The sequence below is a fragment of the Equus quagga genome, chromosome 11 (genome assembly GCF_021613505.1).
Source record: "Equus quagga isolate Etosha38 chromosome 11, UCLA_HA_Equagga_1.0, whole genome shotgun sequence".
Classification (NCBI taxonomy): domain Eukaryota; kingdom Metazoa; phylum Chordata; class Mammalia; order Perissodactyla; family Equidae; genus Equus; species Equus quagga.
Genome location: NC_060277.1, coordinates 78963741 through 78989941, shown reverse-complemented (window position 1 = coordinate 78989941; position 26201 = coordinate 78963741). Strand labels below are relative to the sequence as shown.

General features: G+C 52.5%; 3 protein-coding genes across 4 annotated transcripts in view; 1 reads left to right on the top strand and 2 right to left on the bottom strand.

Moving 5' to 3' along the window:
• Nucleotides 1–4741, bottom strand: part of UNC45B (unc-45 myosin chaperone B) — a 28941-nt gene extending 24200 nt beyond the window's left edge. The window contains exons 1-5 of one of the 2 annotated variants that reach the window (XM_046677657.1): nucleotides 4353–4741; nucleotides 3225–3392; nucleotides 2624–2660; nucleotides 1353–1528; nucleotides 143–232 (exon numbers count right to left, since the gene is read on the bottom strand). In XM_046677657.1, the coding sequence (XP_046533613.1) occupies nucleotides 143–232; nucleotides 1353–1528; nucleotides 2624–2660; nucleotides 3225–3392 (471 nt within the window). In that variant the 5' untranslated portion in view covers nucleotides 4353–4741. Of the gene's footprint in view, nucleotides 1–142; nucleotides 233–1352; nucleotides 1529–2623; nucleotides 2661–3224; nucleotides 3393–3760; nucleotides 3841–4352 lie in introns of those variants that run through there. The other variant, XM_046677658.1, reaches the window with a different exon arrangement.
• Nucleotides 4742–7238: 2497 nt separating this feature from the next.
• NLE1 (notchless homolog 1) lies at nucleotides 7239–15251 on the top strand. The gene is made up of 13 exons (XM_046674254.1): nucleotides 7239–7259; nucleotides 7389–7532; nucleotides 8494–8711; nucleotides 9302–9381; nucleotides 10203–10279; nucleotides 10443–10540; nucleotides 10884–11076; nucleotides 11591–11726; nucleotides 11889–11935; nucleotides 12658–12860; nucleotides 13930–14089; nucleotides 14185–14255; nucleotides 14912–15251. The coding sequence occupies exons 1-13, from the start codon at nucleotides 7245–7247 to the stop codon at nucleotides 14922–14924; spliced, it is 1455 nt and encodes a 484-aa protein (XP_046530210.1). The 5' UTR covers nucleotides 7239–7244; the 3' UTR covers nucleotides 14925–15251.
• Nucleotides 15252–16971: 1720 nt separating this feature from the next.
• FNDC8 (fibronectin type III domain containing 8) lies at nucleotides 16972–24467 on the bottom strand. The gene is made up of 4 exons (XM_046676303.1): nucleotides 24259–24467; nucleotides 19608–19977; nucleotides 17875–18111; nucleotides 16972–17295 (listed from the first exon to the last, which is right to left on the bottom strand). The coding sequence occupies exons 1-4, from the start codon at nucleotides 24465–24467 to the stop codon at nucleotides 16972–16974; spliced, it is 1140 nt and encodes a 379-aa protein (XP_046532259.1).
• Nucleotides 24468–26201: the final 1734 nt, after the last annotated feature.

Below are 26201 nucleotides of genomic sequence, written 5' to 3'. Positions count from 1 at the left end.
TCTCCTCCCCCGTCTCCTCCCCCGTCTCCTCCCCCGTCTCCTCCCCCAGCCCGTCCAGGCGGCGCCTGCGCTGCAGCCGAAGCGCAGTTACAGGGCGGTCCCGAGCGCGCCCTCTGCTGGCCGACTGGTTGACTGCACTCACCTTCTCCAGCTTATCCGCATCACTGTTTGGGTCCAGGAGGATCTCAAACATCTTCTGTACCCTCGAGTCTGTGGAGAACTGCACACGGAGCTGAGGAGAGAGGAGGGAGTGGGAAGAAGGCAGGGAGGGGTCCACATTTCAATCGGCTCCACATAAAGTTCATCTCAGTAAATATTAGGGTATCTACTCTGGGCCCCTCCGCCACCCCCGCACTGTCATTCATTCATTCCACAAACGTTGACTGAACACCTACTCCGGGGTAAACACTGTTGTAGATGCTGGGGATAGACAGGTGAACAAAATCAAGTCCTTGCTCCACAAAGCTTACAGTCTAGTTACATTCGCTATCCCATTTGGTCATCACAAGTCTCGGAAGGCAAGGGATTGTCGCCCCAAACTTTCAAGCACCTCTTGATGAAAATTAAAACCATTTTGTTCAGATGTCTCATCCCTCACACTCACAACCTCAACCCCAATGCTCTGAAGATTCTGGAAAACGACCTAATTGCTCATCACCCCCATCTCGCCAGCTCCTTCTGTACCTCCCACCGCTTTGTTCTGCTGGTCCACACTGCTGCTTATTTCCATCCTGGGCTCATTTCCTCCAGGGAGGTCTCCCATTTGCCGCCCTTTCTCTGATCACTGCTTAGTTCACACTTCCTCAGCCCTGGAGTCTGCACTCGGGGCATGATGCTGTGGTCCCACCGTGGGGCTGCCCCAGCACACAGGAGTCATTGAGTCTTGGGGCAAGGAGCTGAGTGATCAGTTACCCTCCTGCTCTTACAGAGGAGAAACTGACACCCTAAGGGGCCCCTCAGGAAATTCGTACTTAAGTCAGGACTATTCCTACTGGTTCCTGACTCTCTATCTTCCAGCAATATCCTCCCCCCAATTCAGGTATCTCATGCTGCCTCTGTCCTCCTAGAAGGAGAGAAGATCATGTTGCAGACATATTCGGTTACAATTTTTTTTAAAGCCTCCATCTGGAATTTAAAAGACCCATGTTCTGTCTGGCTTGCCCCCTCAAACGAGCATCACAGCATCTCTGATCACTCACAGATGAATGCAGGCTGTTCCATGGCACCTGCCTGTGCTGTGAGCTTGCCCCCTCTAAGGGTGTGGAGGTAGGGCTAGCCCTGCCCTGATGTCCTGCTTCCCTAACTTGTCCCTACTAGGAATAGGGGGAGGTGGGAAGGGGTGTCCAGCTCACCTTCTCCTGGATGCTGGTGTTCAGCCTCCTCAGCGTCTCCTGGAAGTTCTGGTTCCGTGGCTCGAGAGTGGCACAGCGCTGCACATCCTTGAAGGCCTGGTCCAGCTTCCCCAGGTGCTCCAGCGCCTGGCATCGCCGATACAGTGCCTTGATGTCCGAGGAGTTGATGTCGATGGCTAGTGAGGGAAACAGGCAGGGCCTCAGGGGGCTGGGCTGCACCTTCCTCCCTCTAGGCCCCCAACTCCAGGGCCTCTGCATCTTCCTTGGAAATTATCCACCCATGCGGACCATCTGGCCCAAGCCTCCCCTCTGTTCAGGAGGCAGTAAGAGTCAGTCTCAAGGTTGGAACGGAGCTCAAGGGCCATCTCGTCCAACTCCTGATGCTTCAGTCTCCGCTACATGATGATCCCAACCAAGTGTTCATCCGACTGGCGCTTACATACCTCCAACAGTGGGGAGCTCCCTTCTCAAGGCAGCCAGGCAGCTCTGTCAGAAAGCCCTTCCCTCTTCCTACGTGAAACATATCTCCTTGTAACTTTGTCCTTTTATCCTAAGTCCAGCCCTGGAACCCCGGAGATGAAACTCAATCCTTCTTCCTTGTGACAGCCTTTTAGGTGTTTGCAGGCAGCTCTCCGACCCACCTTGGGTTGCCTTCTCTCAGTTAAATATTGCCACTTCCCTCAACTGCTCTTCACAGCATGTGTTTCCAGTCCCTCTGCAGCTTGTTCCCTCCCTTCTGAACTTACTCTGGACTATCTGTTTCTCCTAAAACAATGGTAACCAGACCGAACCCCAACACACACCTGCAGCCAAGAGAAGTCAGCCCATTTTGATCAGACACTGAAGCCAGTGTTGACTTATGCGGGGGTTTTTTAATGTTTATTTCTCCTAGTGTCTGTGGCACAGGCTAGCGCCTCCCTCTTGCCCTTGGAAGCAGACTGAGCTGATGCACCTGGATCTGAGGAGCCCCAGGATGAGCATATCCTAACTTATAACAAAGGGGGATGTCGTTACCATGACAAAAGGATTTCCAAAAACATCCTCTCAGGAAAAGAAGCTGCCCCAACATATTTAACGTGTAACTCGATTTGCAAAATGTGACTTGGGGATGGCTTTTCTGGAGCTCTCCTCTCACAGGAGGGTGGTCCATCTGAAGCCCCGCCTACATGCCTAAGATGGCGCTTCCAGGATCTGAAATGACGGCCAGGGCCCAGAGCCTCTCAGACAAAACAGGGACTGGGGAGGGGCAGCTGGGGGCTGGGGGCACTCACCTCTTGAGGCATCTGAAGCCGCCTGAACATAGTTTTCCTGAGAAATGGGGAAGGAGAAGGAAACTCAGTTAACGGGGCCCAGTGGAGACACAGCCAGAGAGAGTCCCTCGGTGAGGGGAGTGGGCTCGCTGGGAGCTGCCAGCTGTCAGAGGCCCAGGGAGCGCCCCCCCGTTGGGCATGGAAAAGTAGACGCGCCTTGGCATTTTGGGGGTTGAATCCGGGCCCTACTATTTAATTACCTGGGAGATCTTGGGCAAGTTACTGAGCCCTCTGGGCCTTGAGTTTCCTATGTGCAATGTGGGCCTGACACAGCAGCCGCCTCACAGGGCTGTTATTAAAAAACCACAAAATACATCTGAAAAGCCCCAGGCATCAGGCTGGTTCGCATTACTATGATTCCTGTCTGGAGGAATTTCTGTCTCCCAGAGCAGAGGGTCGGGCGGTGGGTCCAGGAAAGCAGTGGGAAGCGCCCTTCTCCCACCTGAGGGGTCCAGGGGAGAGGGCTGGGACGATGGAAGATGCCCATCAGGACAAGGGGGCTGCCTCCGCGCCCTGCATCCCAGCCCCGGCCCTCAGCCTCCCGCCCCGCCCCCCCTCAGACCGTTTTCAGGCCACAGGCCGCCCGGTTCCGATACAGCGTGGCCAGCAGGGCCTTGTCCTTGGTCAGCTTCAGGGCCTGGCTGTAGCTCTTTGTCGCGGCCTTGTAGTCCTGGAGCTGGAAATGCCGGTTCCCTTCCTCCTTCAGCTGTGCTGCTTCTCCCTCGGCCATCTGCCGGGACAGGAGCAGCTCTGTCTGGCCAGGCCCTCACTCCAGACCCAGAGCTGGGCTCTGGCCTGCCATCTGGAGCTCCAGGGTCCCCCCCCGAACCAGGATGGAAGGTGAGGATTCTGCCTGGAAGGGACCCACCCCAGCACCTTCAACTCGATTACCCAGCAGGACATTATGGCATTTGCTCAGAGAACAGCACAGTGGAGACGGGGCTCAGAGTCCCTGTGCCTCGTTCTCCCTCCCTCCCAGCTGGGCAGGTGAAGCCACCAAGCCAAAGGCCTGAGCTCTCATTATACGAGTCTTAAAACTTCTTCTCAGTCCCCTCCATCCCTAGTCCAGGAACACTCCAGGTGGGTTCACTTTCTCACCAGGACAATGCTCTTGGTCTGTCCTCCTGTGACGCTGCCCCTCTGAGCTCCTGTGTGAACCCCCAGCCAGCCGGCCTCGGTCTGCCCCTCCCAGCCCCCACCCCAGAGACTTTGTCACCCCTGCCAGTGGCTCCAGACCATATTTGGCCATAGGGGCAGGTGCCCCTGGAGTCTGTCACTGATACTCAGGGCCCTCCCTCTCCCCAGACTGGACAGTCATTACCACGTGGAGGTGCTGACTAAACTCTGCAGTCAGGGGGCAGTCCTGGGGGCTCAGGCACTCACACCCCAAAGAGTGAGAGATTCAGAAGGGACAGGAACCCCCCGGCAGACGCCCCCTCCCTAGGCACAGTTATAATGCCCTTCTTCACCCCCATCCCCGATAAACAACCTCCTCCCCCTCCTCCCAACCACTGCTATTTTGGGAGCAGAGTGACAGCTGAGGGGCTGACAGACTTAGACACGCAGAGCAGCTGCCCAGGTCCAGGACCAACTGGAGACTTCCAGAAATGCCCTTCTGGAGGGAGGAGGGACGGAAAGCTCCGTGCCCTCTTCCACTTGTCCCCAACTTTCCTACCCCTCCGGCACTCACTTGTTGAAAATGTCCTTCCTCTTCAGAAAGTCCGGTGGACCTGCTAACTGTTTAGTGCAGGTGGGTTCTTTGTTTCGGCCTTCCTGTCTTCTGTTCCTCCCCATCTGTGTGGAGTGGATATCTTCAGCCCACCTCTCCCATCAGACTGGGAGCTCCCTGGGATGGGCTCTGGATATCCCAGAAGACTGGAGTCTTCTCCTGGGGTCAGCGGGGAATTCCCTGAGACCAAGGCCTGCACCCCCATCCGACTGGGAGCTCTCCTGGGACAAGCTGAGTCTCCCGCGTCAGAAAGGGGTCGTCTTGGGACAAGAACTATGTAGCCACTACCAGAGAGGGTCTCCCCTGGGCCAGGAATTGTTTCTCTACATTCAACTGGGGGTTCCTGAGGCAAATTTATGAGGTTGTCCCTACTTGGACTGAGAGCTCGCCTGCTGTTCAGTGTCACCAAGCCTGGGCTGTGAGCTGCCCCTGGAGGGCAAGGACAGCATCTCATGACTTTGACTTCCCCTGGCACAGAGCCTGGCAGAGTCACTGCCCAATGCATGTTTCCTAAGCAAATGGATGGATGAACAAAAGATGTCTTCGTGCTGATGCGTTGCTTCACTTCCTCCTCCCCGCTACATATATCTTCCACCTTACCTGTCTGGGGCTGAGAAAGACACTGAAGAAAAAGCATAGGTGGGTCACCCACACTAGATTCTGCTCCTAGCTCTGTGACCTTGGACACACAGCTATGTGAGCTTGGACAAGTCCTACTGCCCTGCTGGACACAAGGCCCAGCCCTGATGCATGTTTGTCGGCTGTATGTTTGTTGATTGAATAAATAAATGATTGAATGGATAGATAAATTCCCTGCCCTCATGATGTCCCTAACCCTGGGCCCCTTTGTGGGGCAAGCTTTCTGGAACCATGAGGTAATATGATAAAAGATCCTGCCATTGGCAGAGAACTGCAGTTCTGTGACTTAGATCGAAGAGATCCTAGATTCAAATCCTGAATCAGTAATTTACTCCACAAGCATTTCTGAAGCAGTTACTATGTCCCAGGAACTGTGAATGATAATGGAAGCCGAGAACACTCATGAGGGCAAGGATTTGCATCTCTTTTGTTCATTGACCTGTTCCACGTGCCTATAACAGTGTGTGGTACATAGCAGGTGCTCAAAAATATTTATTGAATGAAAGGATGAAATAATTCTATGGATCTGAGATTTTAAATATGAGGAATATCAGGATGTCCTGAAAACATAAAATAGGGAAACACAACATTTTTTCAGAGAAAGTTTCCCTGAGTCAATGATTAAAGGAATTAATATGAGTAGAGCTCTGAGAACAATGCCAGGTGGAGGGGAGGAGCTCAATACATTCGTTGAATGAAAGATTGAATATTGAAGGCAAGCCCTGAAGAATGAGAGACTGTTCCTGTGTTAGCCTGCTCCAGCTGCCATCACAAAATACCACAGGTTGGGGGGCTTAAACAACAGAAACTTATTTTCTCCCAATTCCGGAGGCTAAAAGTCTAAGATCAAGGACACCATGGTTGGTTTCGGGTGAGACTTCTCTTCCTGGCTTGTGGGCAGCCACCTTCTCGCTGTTTCTTCACATGGCCTCTTCTCTATGTGAGCACAAAGAGAGAGCGAGCTCCAGCGTCTCTTCCTCTTCTTATAAGGACACCAGTCCTATGGGATTAGGGCCCTACCCGATGACCTCACTTGACCTTGATTACCTCCTTATAGGCCCTATTTCCACACAGAGACACAGTCGGGGTTAGGACTTCAACATATGAATTTAAGGGGACACAAGTCAGTCCATCACAGTTCCAGACACAGAAAACTTCACGTGCAAAGGCACTGATACAGGAAGGCTCACGCCTTGGAAGAACGAAGAAAAAGCCAGCAGGATTTGATCTTAAAGAGAAAGGAGTGGCTGGAGAGGTAAGTAAGGCTGAGAGGACCATTATAAGGAGTTTGATTCTTTCCTGCACGTAATGGACCCCTCCTAGGGTTTCAGGTTGGAGAGTCACAGACCATATTTTTGGTTTGAAAACATTGCCCTGGTTGCAGCGTGGGGAATGCATGGCAAGAGTGGAAACAAAGAGGCAAGGGAAGAGGCTGCTGTAGGGAACCATGGCGACACAGGCCAGGGTGTGGCAGTGGAGACAGAGAAGAGATTCAGTCCTAACCAGGCAGGACTGACAGAGTTTGAGACTGCCCGGATGTGAGCGGCTGGGGAGAGGAGAGCTGGTGAGAGAGCTTGCGAGGGTCGGTCTCTGCTTCAGTCCCTCATCTGTAACACGGGGAGAAGAGGGTTGTGGTGAGGATGAAATGAGTTATATGTGTAAAGCACTTAGAACAATGCGTGCCACATCGCTGTCATCATCATCATTATTACTGTTATTGCTTTACAGTGTCGAAAACTGTAGATGTTTTTTGCTCTCTACTCATCAGGTATTATGAATTGATTTGATCCATTTAAAAAATAACAATTTCTGCCCTCAACCCAATAAGCTCTGACTTCTTAAGCCACCCCCTGCAGGGCGCTGCTGCCACGAGCCCAGCCTACTCAGTCCTCTGGCATTTCCTGTCTGTGATCTTGGGGAAAATCAATTCAACGCTCGGAGCCTCGATTTCCCGACGTATAAAGTGGGGCAAGCATCCCTGTTCTAAAGAGAGGAAAGGCTGTTCGTATTCTGCGAGGCACTGAATGTGGCGGCGGCTGACTGTCCAAGGGAGGCGGTGGAGGCGGGTACCACTGCCCGAGCCGGAGGCCGAGCGCGGCGTGACACTTCCCCTCCGCAACACCAGAGGGCGATGTCGCGGGCGGCGAGCACCGCCCGAGCACGGGGGCGACGCTCCGTCCCGCTGGAGTCTTTCTCCTCCACGTGGGGCGCAGGATGGCGGTGGCGGCGGTGGGTGTGCTTAAGTGCGGGCGGGCGCGGCGGGGTGCTCGGGCCGGGGTCCCTGAGGCCGGCGGGCGGGGGAGACGGGCCCTCCCGTCCCGGCGGCGTGGCTGACCCCCGCCGCGCTTATGGGCGCAGGACGAGGCGGCGGCGCGCGACGTGCAGCGGCTGCTAGTGCAGTTCCAGGATGAGGGCGGACAGCTGCTGGGCTCCCCGTTCGACGTGCCCGTGGACATCACTCCGGACAAGCTGCAGCTCGTGTGCAACGCGCTGCTGGCCCAGGTGAGCGGCGGGCGCACAGGGGGTCAGGAGGCCGAAGGTCTGCGTTCAGGGGCCCCAGCTACTCACCGTCAGTGGGTGATAGATCCTCGCGCGCGTCCGTGGCAATGCCACCCACCTCGGGGCGGGGGACGGGGGGGTGATCAGAAGATGTAATCAATGTGAGAGCGGTTTACACGCCGACCATCGGGGCCCCCACTGCCGAGAGAGCCCGCACTGGGTGCGTTGTCCGGTTGATTTCTCGCTACAGCCCCTCCTTAATATCCCCGTTTTACAGTGTGGCCCAGAAGCATTAAATTATTTGCGCGATGGTACGCCGTAGATGGCTGATTTGGAAGTGGAACCCAAATGTGTCAGACTCAAAACCCATGCTCTTAACTTCTAAGACACTGTTTTCAGAGTGCTGCCCTCTCTTGGGGTGGGAGGTGCTTAAAAATGCAGTACCTGGACCCCACCCCAGACCCACTACGCCAGACTGGGGGTGAAACAGAGTCTGCATTTCCAAACAGCTTTGAGGATACTTCTTAGACACGATACAGCATGGAGTGGTGGTTTAGAAAATGCTGCATAATGCTATATACTAACCCTAATCCAGGGCTTCAGTGTTCTTTTTGAAGAACACTAAAGAAGCTGAATTCGTCATTAGCAGTAGGACGATGGGCTCATTACTTAGTTGCTCTGAGCCTCAGTTTTTTCATCTGTCAGTGGGACTATTAATGCCTGCCTCCTGGGGTTGTTGTGAGATGCAGATAAAGGATTGTAAAGAGCTATGTAAGCATCCTACAGTTGCTCTTCAAGGATTAAAAAGGTCTCGCTCAGTGGAGAATGATGGGGGTGTCCCAAGTAGGGTAGCTGAAAAGAAGGAAGCCTCACTTCCTCACGGCTCAGGTGGCCCTCCCTCCCTGGCGGAGGTGGCCCCTGCCATCCTCTGATGGGGGAGTTGCCCTGTGCCATTGCCCTCCAGGAGGATCCCCTGCCTCTGGCTTTCTATGTCCACGATGCTGAGATCGTCTCCTCATTGGGGAAGACGCTGGAGTCACAGGCGGTGGAGACAGAGAAGGTCCTCGACATCATCTACCAGCCACAGGCGATCTTCAGGGTCCGCGCTGTGACCCGCTGCACCAGCTCCTTGGAGGGTCACAGCGAGGCGGTCATTTCCGTGGCCTTCAGCCCCACGGGAAAGTAAGGACAGCTGCAGAACTGTGGAGGGGAGTGTGGGGGTGCAGCCTCTGGCTGCGGTGAGGGGGAACCCCCAAGTTTGGATCACTGGGGCCTCAGGCTGCCTACTGTAGACCCAAGCTCTTGGCTCAGGTTGCAAGTAAGGGACTTCTGCAGCAGGGCTTGGTCCCCAAAGGCAGAGGACACCTGCCTCAGAAGACCCCTTCCTGGACTTGATCTCGGGACATCTGAGCTGCAGGCTCAGCTCTGCCTCTTCCTAGCTGCGTGACCTGAGCAAGTCACTTAACCTTTCTGAGTTAATTCTTCATCTGTGAAACTGGGTTTATTAGCTTCTCACGATCTTAGGAGGATAATGAGAAGCTTCAAATCTGGTTGTAGCTGTAGCCCTTCCTTTTAGGAAGAGAAGAGTAATGGCCTCCTGGGGCCTTCTCCTAGATGGCATCACTGTTATGTTTATCCTTCTCAAGGGAGGAAAAAAAGTTCAGTCTCAGATGACGATGGAATAGGCAGCAGGATGCGCATGTGCAGTGTCTCCAGGTGGGCCCCTCCCCCCACCCCACTGCAGAGGTCAGGCAGCCTCTCTACTTTTCCAGGTACCTGGCCAGTGGCTCTGGAGACACCACTGTGCGCTTCTGGGATCTCAGCACCGAGACACCGCATTTCACATGCCAGGGTCAGTATGCAGTTAGTCATTTAGAGGAGTCTTAACACAATGAGGGGCGGGTGATTCCCTCAGCTCTTTAGCTCCTCCAGGAGGCCCAGAGCAGATTCCAGTCCCTTCACATCCAGTTAACGGTTGCCTGTTCCCAGGTAGAGACCATACACTTGAGCCCAGCCAGCCGCTTACAAGCAGAGACTTGACCAGAGAGTCAGCGTGGGGTTTAAGGGTGCTGACTGGCTGGTAGCAAGGTGAACCTGGCTTAAATCCACCCTCTGCCACAGCAGTTCTCAAACTTGAGTGTGCATCTGAATCACCTGGGTGCTTGTTAAAACACAGATTGCTAGGTCCCACCCCCAGAGTTTTTGTTTTGTTAGGTCTTGGGAGGGGCCTGAGAATTTGCATTTCAAGTCCCCAGGTAATGCTGATGCTGCTGGCCTGGGGACCACCCAGTAGCTGGGTTACCTTATGTGCACAGGACATACTCCCTTTCTAAACTTCAGTCTTCTCATCTGGCAAATGGGAGTGATAATTTTTGTTCTGCTTCATACCTTAGAGCTGTTGTGAGAATTACAAGGGATGGCCTATGTGAAAACAGTTTATACCACATATCACGTAAGGAATTATTAGAAAGTGGCAGTGTTGTCTCTGCAGCAAGACGCATAGCACTAGCACTTGAAGTGGGTTCTCCCTTTGCAGAGAAAGCTTCATCTCCTTTTGTTCGAGCGTTCATTTGTTCGGAAACTAGTTGAGTTCCTGCAGTGTGCCAGGCATTGCTAGGCACTGGCGATGAGGACAGATGTGGTCCCTCCTTTCTCTCTCCTTTGCTTTATTAGGACACAGACATTGGGTCCTTAGCATATCCTGGTCCCCGGACGGCAAGAAGCTGGCCTCAGGCTGCAAGAATGGCCAGGTAGATGGTGGTCCGGGGAACTAGGCGGGGACTCTGGGGCTCCCTTCCTGGGAGATGGGTCAGAATCAGGTTCTGGGGTCTTTTGGGGATGCAGGGGTGGGGGATCTTTGGTGGGGCCATGGACAGGTTGGGGAGGGTTATTCAGTGAGCTTCTGACTTTCAGATTCTCCTGTGGGACCCAAGCACGGGGAAGCAGGTGGGCAGGACCCTTGCCGGCCACAGCAAGTGGATCACGGGCCTGAGCTGGGAGCCCCTCCACGCGTAAGTGACGCTGACAGAGCTGGGACACATGAAGAGCCAGAGGTTCAGAGCTGTCCCCCTCCCTTGCTTGATGCAGAGGAGTTTTACATGAGGGAAGGGCGAGGTGGGCATTCTGACTGCAGTGATGGTGCAGCGGGCAGTGGGGAGGTCGTCTGTGCCTGTGTGACTGCTCGAGAGCAGGCTGCTCATCCCCGGGCCTGAGGGCCGCCTTGCAGTGCAGCTAGTTTTGGAGTGCGGAGCTGTCTGGACATTATCCGTGGTCTTTGAGCTGGGAAGGGGGAGGTGCAGTGGGAAGACAGGTGTTGCCAGTTCAGAAGCGAGGTCACATCTCTCTCCCTTCCAGGAACCCCGAGTGCCGCTACGTGGCCAGCAGCTCCAAGGATGGCAGTGTGCGGGTCTGGGACACGACTGCAGGCCGCTGTGAGCGCATCCTCACTGGGCACACGCAGTCAGTCACCTGTCTCCGGTGGGGAGGGGACGGGCTTCTCTACTCTGCCTCCCAGGACCGCACTATCAAAGTCTGGAGGGCTCACGATGTAAGAGCTGGGGGGGTTCAGAAACCAGCTGGGGAAGTCTCAGGCCAGGGGCTACGGGTACTGGAAGGAGCACAGACCAGTGTTTCCCGAATGTCTTCTGGGAGCAGGTCGGGGAGGCACTTTGGGAAGGGGGGTCCTGTGGTCGGGGCTGCACTCTAGTGGAGGTTCCAGCATCCCTTAGCATGGTCAGGCTCTAGAAATCCCCACTGTAGGAAGCTTACTTAGCTTCATTGAACCTGCTGTGTTCCAGACTTATTTGACTGGAGCCCTTGTATTTGACATATTTAACTTCCCTTCCATGAAACATACTCAGAAACATTGGTGTAGACCAGTGCCCTCATTCTACAAATGAGGAGAGACTTGAGCCCAGAGGGGTGATTGGATTAAGTTCACAGTTAGTGAGGGTCCTGATTCTGAATCTCATGCCACCCATTTTCTGGGGCTAATCTTGGGGCTGCAGGTTTCCGGGGTTGGAGAGTGGTGTGTGTGTCTGACCCGTCTCCCTCTGCCCTAGGGCGTGCTGTGCCGGACTCTGCAAGGCCACGGCCACTGGGTGAACACTATGGCACTCAGCACTGACTACGCCCTGCGCACAGGGGCCTTTGAGCCCGCGGAGGCCTCCATTAATGCCCAGGACCTTCAGGGGTCCTGTGAGTAAGCGAGGGAAGGAGGGCCGAGAGCTGCTGGGGAAGGGTCCAGGTCTCTGGCTTGTGTGAGTCAGACCTGGGCCGAGGGTGTTTGCGGTTTCTGTTGGGTTTTCTAATCCGCCTCGTTCCTCGTCTCCTTCTCTCCCCTCTGGTACCTGGACACAGTGCAGGAGTTGAAGGAGAGGGCTCTCAGCCGGTACAACCTCGTGCGGGTGAGTATGTGCCAGCCGCCAGCATCCCCAGCTCTCTACTCGTCCTCTCCTCATCCCTAAAACTCTGCAGCTACTCAGGCCACTCTCCCTTCCAGCCCCAGCTCGGAACGTACCTTTTCCAGAAAGTTGTTCTTGATAATCCTAGTTTATGATCCTAAGATCTTAATGCGCTTGGGATCATTTTATTTCATCTTGTTTATTTGCTTATCTATTTATTGCATTCCCAAAATACCTCTCTTTTTCATTTTATTTAGTTTGCTTAAGTGACACACTCACATGACCTGAGGTTTAAAAAATATAAAAAGTTAGTGAAAAGCCTCCCATCTCCATCACATATCCATCCATTCCTTCTGGAAGCATCCTGTGCTACCAGTATCTTGTGTCTCCTTCCAGAGACTTTACATATACACATACCTGTATATATGCACACCATGCACACGTGTATATATACAGTACATATATACATGTGTGTACAAACCCACATGCAAAATCCCTCCCCCTTTTAACACACCAGTCTGTCGCTTGCTTTTTCATGTAAGTGTATATCTTAGAAATCGTCCCGTGTGCATAAAGTTTCCTTTTGGAGAAGGTAACCCATGTGAGTTAGTGGCTGGCCTAGGCCTCTCTGCTGGTGTTGAGTGATCAGTGGTGTGTTTGCTGCTGTGGGTGGGCTCTCCTGTCTGAGACCATGTCCAACACAGTGTGCTTCCTGCCTCCCCTAGGGCCAGGGCCCAGAGAGGCTGGTGTCTGGCTCAGACGACTTCACCTTATTCCTGTGGTCCCCAGCAGAGGACAAGAAGCCCCTCGCACGGATGACGGGACACCAAGCCCTCATCAACCAGGTGCTCTTCTCCCCTGACTCCCGCATCGTTGCCAGCGCCTCCTTCGACAAGTCCATCAAGCTGTGGGATGGCAGGACGGGCAAGTGAGTGGGGCTGTGGGAGGGCAAGTGGGGGCCATTGTTCCTCGGAAGGAGCTTGGCTCTGCCACTTACCAGCTGTGTAGCCTTGGCAAGTGTTTGGATTTTCTGAGCCTCTGTTTCCTCTTCTGTAATGTGCAGGCCCCCTCCCTCTCAGCTTTATTACAAGAACTAATTGAAATGGTACATTTAGGACCAGCACTAAGTGAGCCCTGAAAATGTTAGTTCATTTCGCATCTAAGGAAAGAAATGGTCTTAAAGCTGGCCAAGGGCCAGGGATGCACTGGAAGTGTCATTTTATGGGACAGTTGTGTTGTGGCCCTCCTCCATGTGTGGTCCACAGACCAGAGGCATCACCTAGGAGTTTGATAGAAATGCAGCCCCTTGAGCCCCACCCCTAGACCTCATGAATCAGAATCTGCATTTCAGTAAGGTCACCAGGTGAGTCTGCTCACCATTGAAGTCTGAGCAGCACAGGTGTAATGAGGCTCAGTGCCCTGGGTTAATTAGGAGAGGCAGAGGCCTGGGCAAGAGGAGGAGGGAGGGAAGCCTTTGTGGGGCCAAAGGGCACCTGTATGTCCCTCACCGTGTATTTTCACACAGCGGCCTTTGAAACAGGCCTTCAGTTCCTTTTTAAAATAAGGAAACTGAGTCTCAGAGAGGCCTAATGATGTGTCCCAGGAGAAACAGCTGGTCTGTGTTGACCTGAAAGTTCCAGTGGGCTTGGCCCACTATTATTCCATGCCACCTGTCAGCAGGCGAGTGTCTGTAGGGGGTGGCAGGCAGATGGGCTAAGCAGACAGCTGCACTGGACTCTAAGGCATGTGGAGTCGTGCAGGTATGGAGGCCTGGCAAGAGGCACCCTAGAAGCAACCCATTTGGAGAAGTTTTACAAACTCCTAATAACCAGTAATGATTAAACTGATCCGGGGTGGGGGCCAGGCAGTGAGATTTTGTGAAAGTAGCCAGGTAATTGTAACAGGCAGCCAAGCATGAGAACCACTGCTGTGGGCAAAGAGGACCCTTCAGACATGTCTGAAGATCTAACATCCATGATCATCTTGCCCTGGCCCAGGTACCTGGCTTCCCTGCGTGGCCACGTGGCTGCCGTGTACCAGATTGCGTGGTCAGCCGACAGCCGGCTCCTGGTCAGCGGCAGCAGTGACAGCACACTGAAGGTGTGGGATGTGAAGGCCCAGAAGCTAGCCACAGACCTGCCAGGCCATGCGGATGAGGTACGGCCAACCCTTTTGGGGGCGGGTGGAATTGAAGCCTGGCCCTCCTCCACCCGCTGTCCTCACTGCCCCACTTTCCCTCTTCTTTGGTTTAGGTGTATGCTGTTGACTGGAGTCCTGACGGCCAGAGGGTGGCAAGCGGTGGGAAGGACAAATGCCTTCGGATGTGAGTTTGGGGGAGGTCGTGGCTGGTGTGCGTGGCTCTCCTTCCCTTCATTCAGTCACTCTTTGTGACCTTCCCTTCTGGCGTAGATTTCTCTAGGTGCCCTCCAGGTGCCCAGACTGTCCTGAGGTGGTGTGTGGAGCTGGGTTCTCAGTGGGCAAGTGGGAGGGCTCTGGGAACTGCAGGGATCATGGGAGACCCTGACCTCTCAGGCCGCTCTCCATGGGCGAGTCCAGGGTCCCTCCAGCATGAGGCAGCAGTTTCTTGTTAAAGCACTGGACCTTGGAGTCCTAAGACCTAGTTCAGATCCTGGTTCTGCCTTTCAGTGTGAGAGCGTTTAGTTAATCTGTCTCTTGGAGTTATCAAACCTCAGTAGACAGGAACACCAAAGATAGCAGGTGAACCTGAAGCATCATGTACTTGTATTGTCGCTGTTTTCATTGGACAGCCATGGTGGGCGTCCCAGGGGCCAGGCCCTGGGATGAGGTCTGGCCAAGGCAGGCGGTGGGTGCCTAGCCTGAGTTTGCGTGGCTGGAGCAGAGACAGTAGCCAGACTCCTGACGGCTGAGTGTGAACCACAAGCTCTCCCCTGTAGTGGGCTCCTGGGAGTATTACAGCAGCCTCCCTTTCCCCATCCTGTGCCCTTTCCTTCTCTGCAGATGGAGGAGATGAGAAATCCCACGGTTTCCTCTGCTCCCTACCTGGACTCAGCCTGCGCCATCTGCCTGCCCTGACAGAGACCAAAGGCCAGGGTGGTAACCCTGAGAACAAGCGTGGCCTGCTGTCCTTGGACAGACCCCAGTGGGGTCCCTCTCCAGAGAAGGAAGTCAAAGGTCACAGGAGGTTATCATGGAGCTCAGCCCTTGGCCGTCACTCTGTACCTTGCTGGTGCCAACAGTGGTGGCAGGAGGCCAGACAATGACTGGACCCTGCTGTTGCCTCTGCCTGCTTTTCCACTGTCAGCTCTATTCACTGACCAAATAAATAACTTATATTTTGTGTGTTTGGGTTATAAATCTTTGTCATAGAATCCCAGGGCTCAGCCAAGGTGCTGATAAGTCCGTTTGTCTAGCCCCTCTGCCCTGGACTTCGCTAGAAGCTTACAGACAGGAAGTTGCCATTCCTCTCTTCCCCTGCGCCTCTGAAGGCGAGGCTGGGGAGGCTGGCTGGAGCTTCTATCTTAGTGGCCAAAGGGTGATCTAAGGCTGTGCTGTCCATTGTGGCAGGCACTAGCTACAGGTGGCTCTTCCTGTTCACTAGAATTCCCTACAGGGAGAAACACAGTCCTCAGTCACACTGGCTCGGGAAGGCTCCTTGCTGTGCGGGACAACGCAGACAGGACCTGAAGTTCTGGCCAGTGCTGCCTGAGGGGTGCTTTCCTCGGCGTCTCGCAGCACTCTTCTAGAGGCCCTGCCACGTCCCGAGCACTGTGCTGGGCTCTTGGGGTAGAGAGGAAGGCCCTGACTGTCCGGGGAGACTTCTAAGGGGGTGTGCAGGGGTACCCTAAGAGCTCCAGCAGAAGTGGCTGTGTTGCAATATGGGAGGATGGTTCTCTGCCCAGGAGGACATCCTCACGCCCTAGGCCAGGATCTTGCCTTCCATGCATCCTGCCTCACTTTCCCCTGTTCACTGCTAACACAGGTCTACTCAGGTGCAATTCCAAACCACCCTTGTATGGCCTGCTTAGGGCCACAGCATTCCTGACCTCTTGTTCCTTAACCTCCACCCCCATTCATGCCTTTATGGCTTTGCATATCGATAGCTGTGGTTCTCGCCTTCCACCATGCACATCTGCAAGGAGGCTGCATGGGGCTAAGGGAGGCACTGGTTGCTGAGTTTCCACTCTCTGCAGGCACTCATTGTCCTGTGCTCTCACCAGACCCTCACAGTACCCTGCAGCCATGCTTGGAAAGGTCTCTCATCCCCATATTTTTTATTTATTTACTTAGGAAGATTAGCCCTGAGTTAACATCTGCTGCCAATCTTCCTCTTTTTGCTGAGGAAGACTGGCCCTGAGCTAACATCCGTGCCACCTTCCTCTACTTTATATGTGGGACGCCTACCACAGCATGGCTTGCCAAGCGGTGCCATGTCTGCACCGGGGATCTGAACCGGTGAACCCCGGGCCACTGAAGCAGAACGTGCGCACTTAACCACTGCGCCACCAGGCTGGCCCCCCCATATTTTTGATGATGAAACAGCCCAAGAAGCTTAAATGGTTGCCCGTGCCCTTACACCCAGGAAGAGCCGGAATTATCAGACCCTGCCCCAAAGTTTGTGCACTTGACGCCATGTCCCTCCAGAGCTCGTGTCTGATGCCGACAGTCTACAGGCTGCCACCACCTCTGTCAACCTTGCTGTTTTTCCTGGTGTAAGTGTATTTTAGTCTTTGAGTACCATCTCTTCCTCCCACAGAGAAAAGGGCTATGTTGGCAGAGCCAGGCAGTAGATGTGGTAGCATCCCATTGCCCCACCACCCTTGCTTTCCATGCCCCTCCCACCTGGACTCTTGGTCCTGGCACAAGCTAGGAAGGTGGATGCCAGCGGCTCAGCTGAGGTTGTCTGCGGCATGAAGTAGAACGTAGGGGCACTAGGTGACCTGCAGTTCTTTAATGAGGAACCTGGACCCAGCCCAGATCTGGGGGAGGGGGCCTAGCAGCTGTGGGCAGTGGCTGCCCTAGCCTGGCCTGCCGTGTCTCCACGTGAATGGAGCTCCTGTCTAGCCTTGGCCCCAGCCCAGGGGTGGAGTTCCAGTACCACTGTCACCAGGCCCTGGGCCGGCAGCATCATCAGTGGTTCCCTGGCATGGTGCTGGTGGTCCATTTAATGGTTCCAGTTCCTGAGGGCCCTGGGCCAAAGCTGAAGGTAGGTGGGCTTCCTGGAGCCTTCCCACTTTGTAGGGAAATAGGCATTCCGGATCTTGCCTCCGCATGTCCTCCAGCCTGATGAACACGGTTTTCCGCTGGGGTTCCTTGCGTTGCACAGTGATCTGGATGGGGTTGTGCTTGGGGAAGATGTTCAAGTGAGCGGCCACAGTTGCAAACTGAAATAAATCGAGAAAACCCCTTAGACTTCCCTCCCAAACCTGTCATCTTTGTTTCTGCAGCCCCTCTTCTGTTTGCTAAGTGGGATCTTCGCTAGCCTTACCAACGTTTTCATCGACACAGGGAACATGTACAAAGAGGCATGATTCAACTGTGTGCCTCCCTAGTTGCGTGATGTTTCCAACCACAGGGCTGGCTGTCCTTGGGCCTCTTCTCCCCAGGCCACTGCCCACCCCAGGCTGCTCCCTTTCCTCTGTTTCCCTCAATGCTCTTGACTTCCTGGCCCTCTCACAATCATTAGTAGTAAGTTGAAGAATCCAAAAACCAATGGCTCTGGAAGATGAACATTGTAGAGGCGCTGATGAATATGTTAGTTTGCATTCCCAGTGGGCCCCAGAGTGGCTTAATCCTTAAACCTCCCAGAAGAGAGCAGCTTGGAATCGATACTTATTTGCCCAGGCAGAAGGAAAACAAGCAGGGAGATGAGTGGTGGGCGAAGACAGCTGTTCCCAACCCCCAGGCCCCTGGTTCAGACTTCCCTCCCGGCCCCGTTGGGCCCCTCTTCTCCCAGGGCTCACTTTGTAGGGCTTGCACCACTTCCCCACCCCGGCTGTGTTGGCCGCGCGGGCGGTGAGGCAGTAACTCGTGTTAGGCTTCAGCTCCATCAGCTTCACCGTGATCCCCAAGATCTTGTTGAAGATCCATGGGCGATTCTTTGCCTTGGGCGGCTCATCGTCATTTTTCTTTGCCACCTCCTGCAAGAGGACCTGGTAGAAACTGACTTGCTGCTTGCCCAAGGCATAGGTCCAGGAAATCTAGGGGAAGAGAGTCCCCGAGACTTCCTGAGACCTGGCCCCTGGCCTGTCAGCCCCTCACCCATGCCCCACGTGGGTCAGAATGCCCTACTCCCATCCCCTGCCCCTGCTGGAGCTGAGGCAGGTCTGATGGAAGGCGGAAGGCACTCCAACGCTGGATGTGGAACCACCGGCCTGAAAGGTATGCTACTCCCCCTGGGCAGTCCCACTCACCTCAGAGTGTGCCCTCATTCCCTATTTCTTCTGGACTGTGTGTCAGTTGGGAGGGACCTTAGAGATCATCTTGTCCACCTCACTCATTGCAGATGGGGTTACAGGTTCAGAGAGGGCAAGTGGCTGGCCCATGGTCACACAACTATTAAGTGACAGAGCCAAGGTCAGGCCAATAGCTCCAGAGCCCATACACTTTGCACTACAACAGCGGTTGCCAAGCCTGGCTAAGGATCTTGGGGAGTTTTGATAACACTGCAGTTTCCCAGCCCTGCTGCATCCTGTCTGGTCTCCCATTTCCAGTTTCTCTTCCATCTAGGCTGTGGTTCTCAAACTTCAGTGTGCATCAGAATCCCCTGGAGGACTTATTAAAACACAGATTGCTGGCCCCCATCCCCACAGTTTCTGATTCAGTAGGGGCGGGAGTGGGGGCGAGAATTTAAATTTCTAACAAGTTGCCTTATGATGTTGAAGCTGTTAGTGGTCTGGGAACCACACTTTGAGAAACACTGCTCTAGACCATTTAACAATGGGGCTCCCATATTTATCTTTCTAAAATACAGCTCAAATTGCCTTCCTCGCCTGATATAAAGCTTTGCAAAAAGCTGTTCCCTATTGCTTACAGAGAAATCTAGAAAGTAGCCTAACAGTGGAGGACCTCTGGAAAATGACCCCAGACTGACTTTCCCCTTTGCCCCCCTTCCTGCACTCTAGCGCTACTCAACATGTGGTCCGTGGGCCATCAGCACTTCCTGGGAATTTGTTAGTGGTGCAAATTCTCAGGATCCACCCCAGACCTACTGAATCAGAACCTTTAGCGGGGAGGCCTAGGAATCTCGTTCGTAACAAGACGATCAGATCTGCAGGCACATTGAAAGTGGGAGAAGCCCTGGGTCAGGACCTGGGTGTTTCCTTCCACACTTCCCCACCTGTGAGCCTTTGCTAGTGTCAGCCTCTCCATGGAATGCCTTTCCCCAGCTCTAGATGTTTAAATCCTACCTCTGTGTCCCAGCTCAACAGTTACCAAAAGCCACCAAGCTTATTCCTGCACCTGGAAGTAATATTTCTTTCCTTCTGAATTCTTGGTGGCACTTGATCTGAACACTGAGCCCTTTCTAGGTTGCATTAGAGTTCTTTACAGACATGCCGTCTCTCCTAACCCAACAACTTAAGGTCAGCATGCAGATGGTAGGTATCTTCCCATTCCCCATGGAACTCGGCCCGGTACCTGGCACATTGGGGGTGGTCAGTAAGCCTTAGCCAAATGCATGAGGAGTGAAACGCACCACAGCAGTGGAATCGCTGACTGTGTGTTCACAGATGAAGGGCGCCTCTGGCACATCCACCACCACAGAGGACTCTGAGGACGTTGAGGAGGTGTCTATGTCCAGTTCAGGGTTGTCAAGGTCCAGAATGCCCCCAGAGGCCATTTGGGACTTAGATTGGTGGGGGCAGAGGGCCGGGTCTCCCTTTTCTACATTCTTGGCCACAGAGGAGAAGCTAAGTTTGTTCAGCTCACCCTCCAGCATCCCTGCAAAGAAGCTGCTGTTGGGCTGGGTCACAACCAATTTGATGGGATTCAACAAGGTGGATGAGACGGGGGAGATGCTGGTGTCATCGGAGCTGCCTTCAGAATCCTCCAGTGGCATCAGTTTCCTGGAGTGGGAGGGGAGATAGATGAACCAGGTAAAGGAGGCCACCCCAGCCCATCAACCTGGAAGTTCCTGCAGGGCAGGCCTTGGACCTGACTTACCAGCATCCCCAGCTACTTCTGAACAGCTCAGAACACCCTATTGCCCTGCAGCAGTGCATCAAACCCACAGGGCACTTATAATGAAAAACGCACATTCCTGGTCCCTGGTCCCCAGTTGGGATGGGAGTGGAAGCTGCTAAAGTATCTTTAATAAGATTCTCAGACGATTCGGATGCAGGTGTTCTGAGAACCACAATTTGAGAAACATTTGGCAAACCTTTAAGTCCTCCCTCCAGAGAGGGGTGCAGACACCCAGGGAATGACCAAAATGATCTACTGCGCTATGGGAGAATATCGAAAAGTATTTAAAAGAAAAAGAATTAAGCTTTACTAGTATTATTTATTATTGTTTAATATTTAATGTAATTACTAATTTATTTACTCAGGTTTTAGAATATTTAACACTATTAATACCTAGCATGTAAAATTAACAATAGTATAGATAAATATACATATTTTGAGTGAATGCTAAAAAACCTTTTTCCATTTTAATTTTGTTAGATTATGAAACACTTTAGACATACAGAAAGATATCAAGAACACTACATTAATGGGGATGTAACATACAGCATGGTGACCATGTTGATAATACTGTATTGTATTTTGAAAGTTGCTAAGAGAGTAGATCTTAAAAGATCTTATCACGAGAAAAAATTGGTAACTATGTGGCAATGGATGTTAACTAAACTTACTGGGGTAATCATTTTGCAATATATACATATATCAAATCATGACGTTGCACACCTTAAACTAATACAATGTTATACATTAGTTATATCTCAACAAAACTGGAAAAAATTGGGGCCAGCCCAGTGGCGCAGCAGTTAAGTCCTCACGTTCTGCTTCGGCGGCCCAGGGTTCCCCAGTTCGGATTCTGGGTGTGGACCTAAGCATTGCTTACCAAGCCATGCTGTGGCAAGCATCCCACATATAAAGTAGAGGAAGATGGGTATGGATGTTAGCTCAGGGCCAGTCTTCCTCAAAAAAAAGAAAAAAGAAAAGAAAAAAGAAAAAAAACTGGAAAAAATAAAGTACATCTGACCAACAAAAAAAAGAATTAAAGAATAATATATTGTTTCCATTTAGTCACCATCTAGCTTCAGAACGAAAGCGTTGTCAATATAGGCAGAGCCCCTGAAGACTTCTTTTCCTCACCTTGCTCCTTAACCCAGTGTAGTAAATTTAAAATTTTATGTTTATTACTCCCTGTCTTATAGGTTTGTTACATATGTATGTTATCCCCAAGCAAAATCTATTATTTTGCATATTTTTAAACTTTATATAAATAAATGGTATCATTCAATACATATCCATTGGCAGCTTGCTTTTTCACTCAACATCGTGGTTTTTTAGATTCATCTGTACTGATATGTGTAGCTCTGGTTCAGTCATTTTAACTGTTGTATGGTTTTCCATTACGTGGATATTTGTATTGTTACCAATTCTTTGCTACTACAAAGAAAAACCTTGCACATATTTCCCCACTATTTAAAAACTTTTTTCTGGGGCTGGCCCCGTGGCCGAGTGGTTAAGTTCGTGTGCTCCACTGCAGGCGACCCAGTGTTTCGTCGGTTTGAATCCTGGGCGTGGACATGGCCCTGCTCATCAAACCACGCTGAGGCAGCGTCCCACATGCCACAACTAGAAGGACCCACAACGAAGAATATACAACTACGTACCAGGGGGCTTTGGGGAGAAAAAGGAAAAAAAAATAAAAAAACTTTTTTTTTTTACTGATGAAGTACAGAATCTAGAAGTTGCCCTCAAATCTTTTTTTTACCTTGACTCAAAGTAAGAAACACATATTACTCGGAACCCTAGTACCGATGGCCCCTGACTTATGATGGTTCAACCTTAGGATGGTGCGAAAGCTGTGTGAATTCAGTAGAACCTGTGCTTCGAATTTTGAATTTTGATCTTTTCCCAGGTTAGCGACTCATGGCACGATCCTCTCGTGATGCGGGGCAGCGGCAGCGACGGAGGCTCCAGTCAGCCCGGCAATCACGAGGGTAAACGAGGGATCTGCTTACAACCGTTCTGCACCCATCAGACTGCTCTGGTCCTCACTTTCTGTACAGTATTCAATAAATTACAGGAGACAGTCAACACTGTACTATCAAGTAGGTTTGGTGTTAGAGGATTTTGCCCAACTGGAGGCTGATGTAAGTGTTCTGAGCACGTTCAAGGCAGGCGAGGCTAAGCTGTGACGTCCGGTAGGTTAGGTGTATCAAACGCATTTTTGACTTAGGATATTTTCAACTTAGGATGGGTTTATCAGGACGCAACCCCACTGTCAGTTGAGGAAGATCTGTATACTTATACATAACATGAAACTAAACCACGTTTCACAAACCAGTACTTTACGTGTGATGTGCTCTGGAATTTTCACTCTATTTTATTTCATTTTTATAATACTGGTCTCCACCAACTAGAGTGAGTTCCTGACCCATTAATGGGTCACAACCCATAATTTGAAGAGCAGTGGTCTAGAGAGAGCAGTCACAGGCCTTTGGGGGCCAAGTACCCTGACCAGAGTCACACGGTGAGTTGACTGCAGAGTTGGAATTAGAACCCAGATCTCCTGGCCAATCCCCCGACCCGCCGTCTCCACGTCATGCAGCCCCTCAGCCGCCCTAGCCCATCTCCCCCACTGCTCTGGCCAGGTTCAGCAACTGACACACAGTCCTGGATCCCTTACTCCAGGCCAGCCTCTGGCTTCATGGTTACTTGATGGGCCAAATTTTTCCTCTCTGAGCTCCAGTCCTGTGGACCTCCTCTTGAGAAATCCTGATCCACCCAAACCTCCTGTGCTAGCCCTTGGTGGACATCTGGAATAGATGATTCCCCCACCAAGGTCCTTTGTAGGCTGAAGAGCCTGAGTACTGGCGTCATTTATACTTCAGACTGTCCTAATGAAGTTCTGTGTTAGATTTACTTGTTCAAAACACCAGTGCTGAAGTGGGCAGGGACGGCAGCTGGGCATTGGGCTATATGCTGGACAAAAACATTTCTGATCTTCGCAACACCCTGCTGGATGGGTGTGAGCCTCATTTTGCAAATGAGGGACTGAGAGTCCCTGATCTTAACTAACCTGTCTATGGCCAACTATCTAAGTGGTAGAACCTGGATTTGAACTTGGACTCCTAGCCCAAGACTTTCCCACCCTACCATGAGTTTTCCTGCAAGCATCTGTCACTTCAACCACACCTGCTTACTTACAGGTCCCTTAGGAAATGGACACTGTATCCCTTTCATAGAATCAGGACCCTTTCATAGAATCAGCTACATAGTTTGTGGGGATGCTTCCTCAAAAATTATTAAGAATTTTAAGACAGTGACAGCAGAGCATTAAACGAAGCACAGGGAGGGCCCTTCTAAGTGTGGGGCTGTGTGTGACTGACTGCACAGGTCACACACCTGTGAAGCTGCCCTGCAGATCCCACATCAACCGGCACCACCGCCACTTCACGGGCTGACTCCTTCCCTTCCCAGGAGATTCAGCTCAAATATCACCACTTCCAAGAAGCCTCCCTAATGCAACCCCTCCCCAGCCACACTAAGGCCCCTCAGTTCCTCAGGGTGTTCTGACAGCACAGACCCTGATGCATTATTCTGAATTCTTGCCTGACACCCTCCCAACACCCGGCCCCCCGCCCCAGGCTTGGAGCTCCCTGAAGGCAGGTACTGTGCTTTCCAGCACTGGATTCCCAGAACTAACACTGGCCCAGACACCCTGCAGATGCTCAAAGAGTTCTGAGGAATGAAGTAAAGGGAACCCAGAATCACTGAGGAGGAACAGTAAACCTCAGGCAGGCAGGCTACTGGGGGCACATAATCAGGCAGGCAAAGGCACCAAAAGGGAGGACTGAGGGAGAGGAGCCTTGGGGGAGTGGAATGGGACAGGGGCGTCTGTGTGGGGGTGTGAGACCTGCAGCTAGACAAAGCTGGATGAGGAGCACTGTTAACTCTGACTAATCCTGGAGGGCTTCCTGGTGCAGGAGGCCTAAATGCCCACCAAGAATTTATTTGGGGTCAGGAATCCATAGTGCAACCTGCACACATGTGCTTGCCTGGGAGTCCAGGGACAGGGTTGTGACAGGTCAAGGAAATACCGCCTCTTGAAGCCCCTCTCCCCACCCCCCAGCTCTGGCCTTAGAAAGGAAAGGACTAGATTTGTGTCTTACGGAAGACTGATGGTATCTTCCTCCAAGAAGGTAACCAGACTGCCACTGGAGGAAAGCGGGAGTCCTTTGGTAGTGATGGTCCTGTTCATAGACTTGGGGTTTGGAAAGGGCTGCAGCATTTGATGGTGCGCATTCAGAAGGTTGAGGGTTTCCTTCTTCATCGTGGCCCCCTCCCCATTCCCCACTTTGTAGAGCACCTCTGATGCCATATAGTTTGTTTGGGACCACAGCTGTCACCAGGCAGGACAACCAAGCTGACAGAAAGCAGAGAGAAACTGGCGGCAGCACACCTACCCTAAGTTTGGGTGGGGTGGGCGTGCAGCGAGCTGACTTCATAATCACTGCAGAGTGTAACAATTGGGGACCAGCCTCCTCCTTGACCCGAGGCTGCTACTGCCCAGGGCCAGTGTCAGGGGTGGGGGAGAGTCGAGGGACAACCCACGCCACTCCCTGCGCCCTCCAGCTCTAACTCCGTGCTTACAGCAGCCCTGCCCTTTTCTGAAGATCTCAAAATGCTTACCACCTGTTTCCTTCAGAGCTGCCCTGGGAAGGAGGAAAAGGATGGTGAGAGAAAGGCACCCGGGCATGGAGGGAGGCGCCGGGGCCCTGGGAGGGGCAGTGCTGGGACGGGGTGGGAGAATGGTGTATGGAATGCTGAGGCTCGAAACCCAGAAATCCCAGGCAGCAAATCCTCACTCAGTCCAGGGATAGGGAAAGCCTGGACAGTCGACAGCTCCAGATTTTACTGCTGGAATTCTAAATGTGCCAGGCCCAAGTGTCTTCACAGGTTGAGCGACAACAGTGGATGCAACAAAGGGATACAAAGATGGGCCAGACACTATGTCTGTTCTCCAGGAAACCCCTTTACAGCAGGAAAATATACACACAACTTGTGGGGGGGGGGGGGGGGCGGGGAGAGGCTGTTAAGACGGCACTGGCTTTGCTCTTAGAAGGGGTTCGTCCACTCTAAGTCCTGCTCTTCGCTTATAGGCTGTGTGACCTTTGACAAACGACTTCACCTTGCTGTGCCTCAGTCTCCTCATCTGTGCAATAGGCATACAAATAGCACCTACTGCATTGGACTGTGAGGAGATAACCCTGTAAAGCTGTTTTATTTCTTCTAGAAGATGAGGCAAAGCAAAGGACATTTAAAAATACCAAATCAGGGGCCGACCCAGGGGCCCAGCGGTTAAGTTCGGACATTCCACTTTGGTGGCCCGGGGTTCGCTGGTTCGGATCCCAGGTGCGGAGGAAGCACCGCTTGGCAAACCATGCTGTGGACTGCGTCCCATATATAAAGTAGAGGAAGATGAGCACGGATGTTAGCTCAGGGCCAGTCTTCCTCAGCAAAAGGAGGAAGATTGGCAACAGATGTTAGCTCAGGGCTGACCTTCCTCAAAAAAAAAAAAAAAAACCAAATCATATTTTTTGTGTTCTATATACTCAGGGTTTTTGTTGTTGTTACTCATTAATAAAAAAGAAAAAATTGAAGGTGCTGCCCCGTGACCGAGTGGTTAAGTTCCCGCGCTCTGCTTCGGGGGCCCAGGGTTTTGCCAGTTGGAATGCTGGGCGCGGACTTGGCACCGCTCATCAAGCCGTGCTGAGGCGGCATCCCACATGCCACAACTAGAAGGACCCACAACTAAAACTATACAACTACGTACCGGGGGGCTTTGGGAGAGAAAGGAAAAAAAATAAAATCTTAAAAAAAAATTGGAAAATACAGAGAAGACAGAGAAGCAGGCGCCCGCTGCGCGCTCTGCGGCTGCTTAGCACCTAGCACCCAGCACCCATCATACAAGGTGCAATAGCCTACGATCTGATTTAGTGGATTCCTCTTCGCTGTCTTCCTCTCACTAACGGGTCGGTCCCTTAGCGTGGGGCGGTCCGTCCAGGCGAACTTTCTGGCCCAGCGGTTGGAAGAAAAGCAGGCTCCCGGGGGG

Excerpts from the sequence above, each read along its gene's own strand:
- NLE1 (XM_046674254.1), top strand. Across the intron at positions 8,712-9,301 it reads GCCTTCAGCCCCACGGGAAA|GTACCTGGCCAGTGGCTCTG; the intron begins GTAAGGACAGCT and ends CTACTTTTCCAG. Across the intron at positions 10,541-10,883 it reads AGCTGGGAGCCCCTCCACGC|GAACCCCGAGTGCCGCTACG; the intron begins GTAAGTGACGCT and ends TCTCCCTTCCAG.
- FNDC8 (XM_046676303.1), bottom strand. The coding sequence starts at position 24,467 with ATGGCATCAGAGGTGCTCTACAAAGTGGGGAATGGGGAGGGGGCCACG. Across the intron at positions 18,112-19,607 it reads TCAGCGATTCCACTGCTGTG|ATTTCCTGGACCTATGCCTT; the intron begins GTGCGTTTCACT and ends CTCTTCCCCTAG. Across the intron at positions 17,296-17,874 it reads AGTGGTGCAAGCCCTACAAA|TTTGCAACTGTGGCCGCTCA; the intron begins GTGAGCCCTGGG and ends GATTTATTTCAG.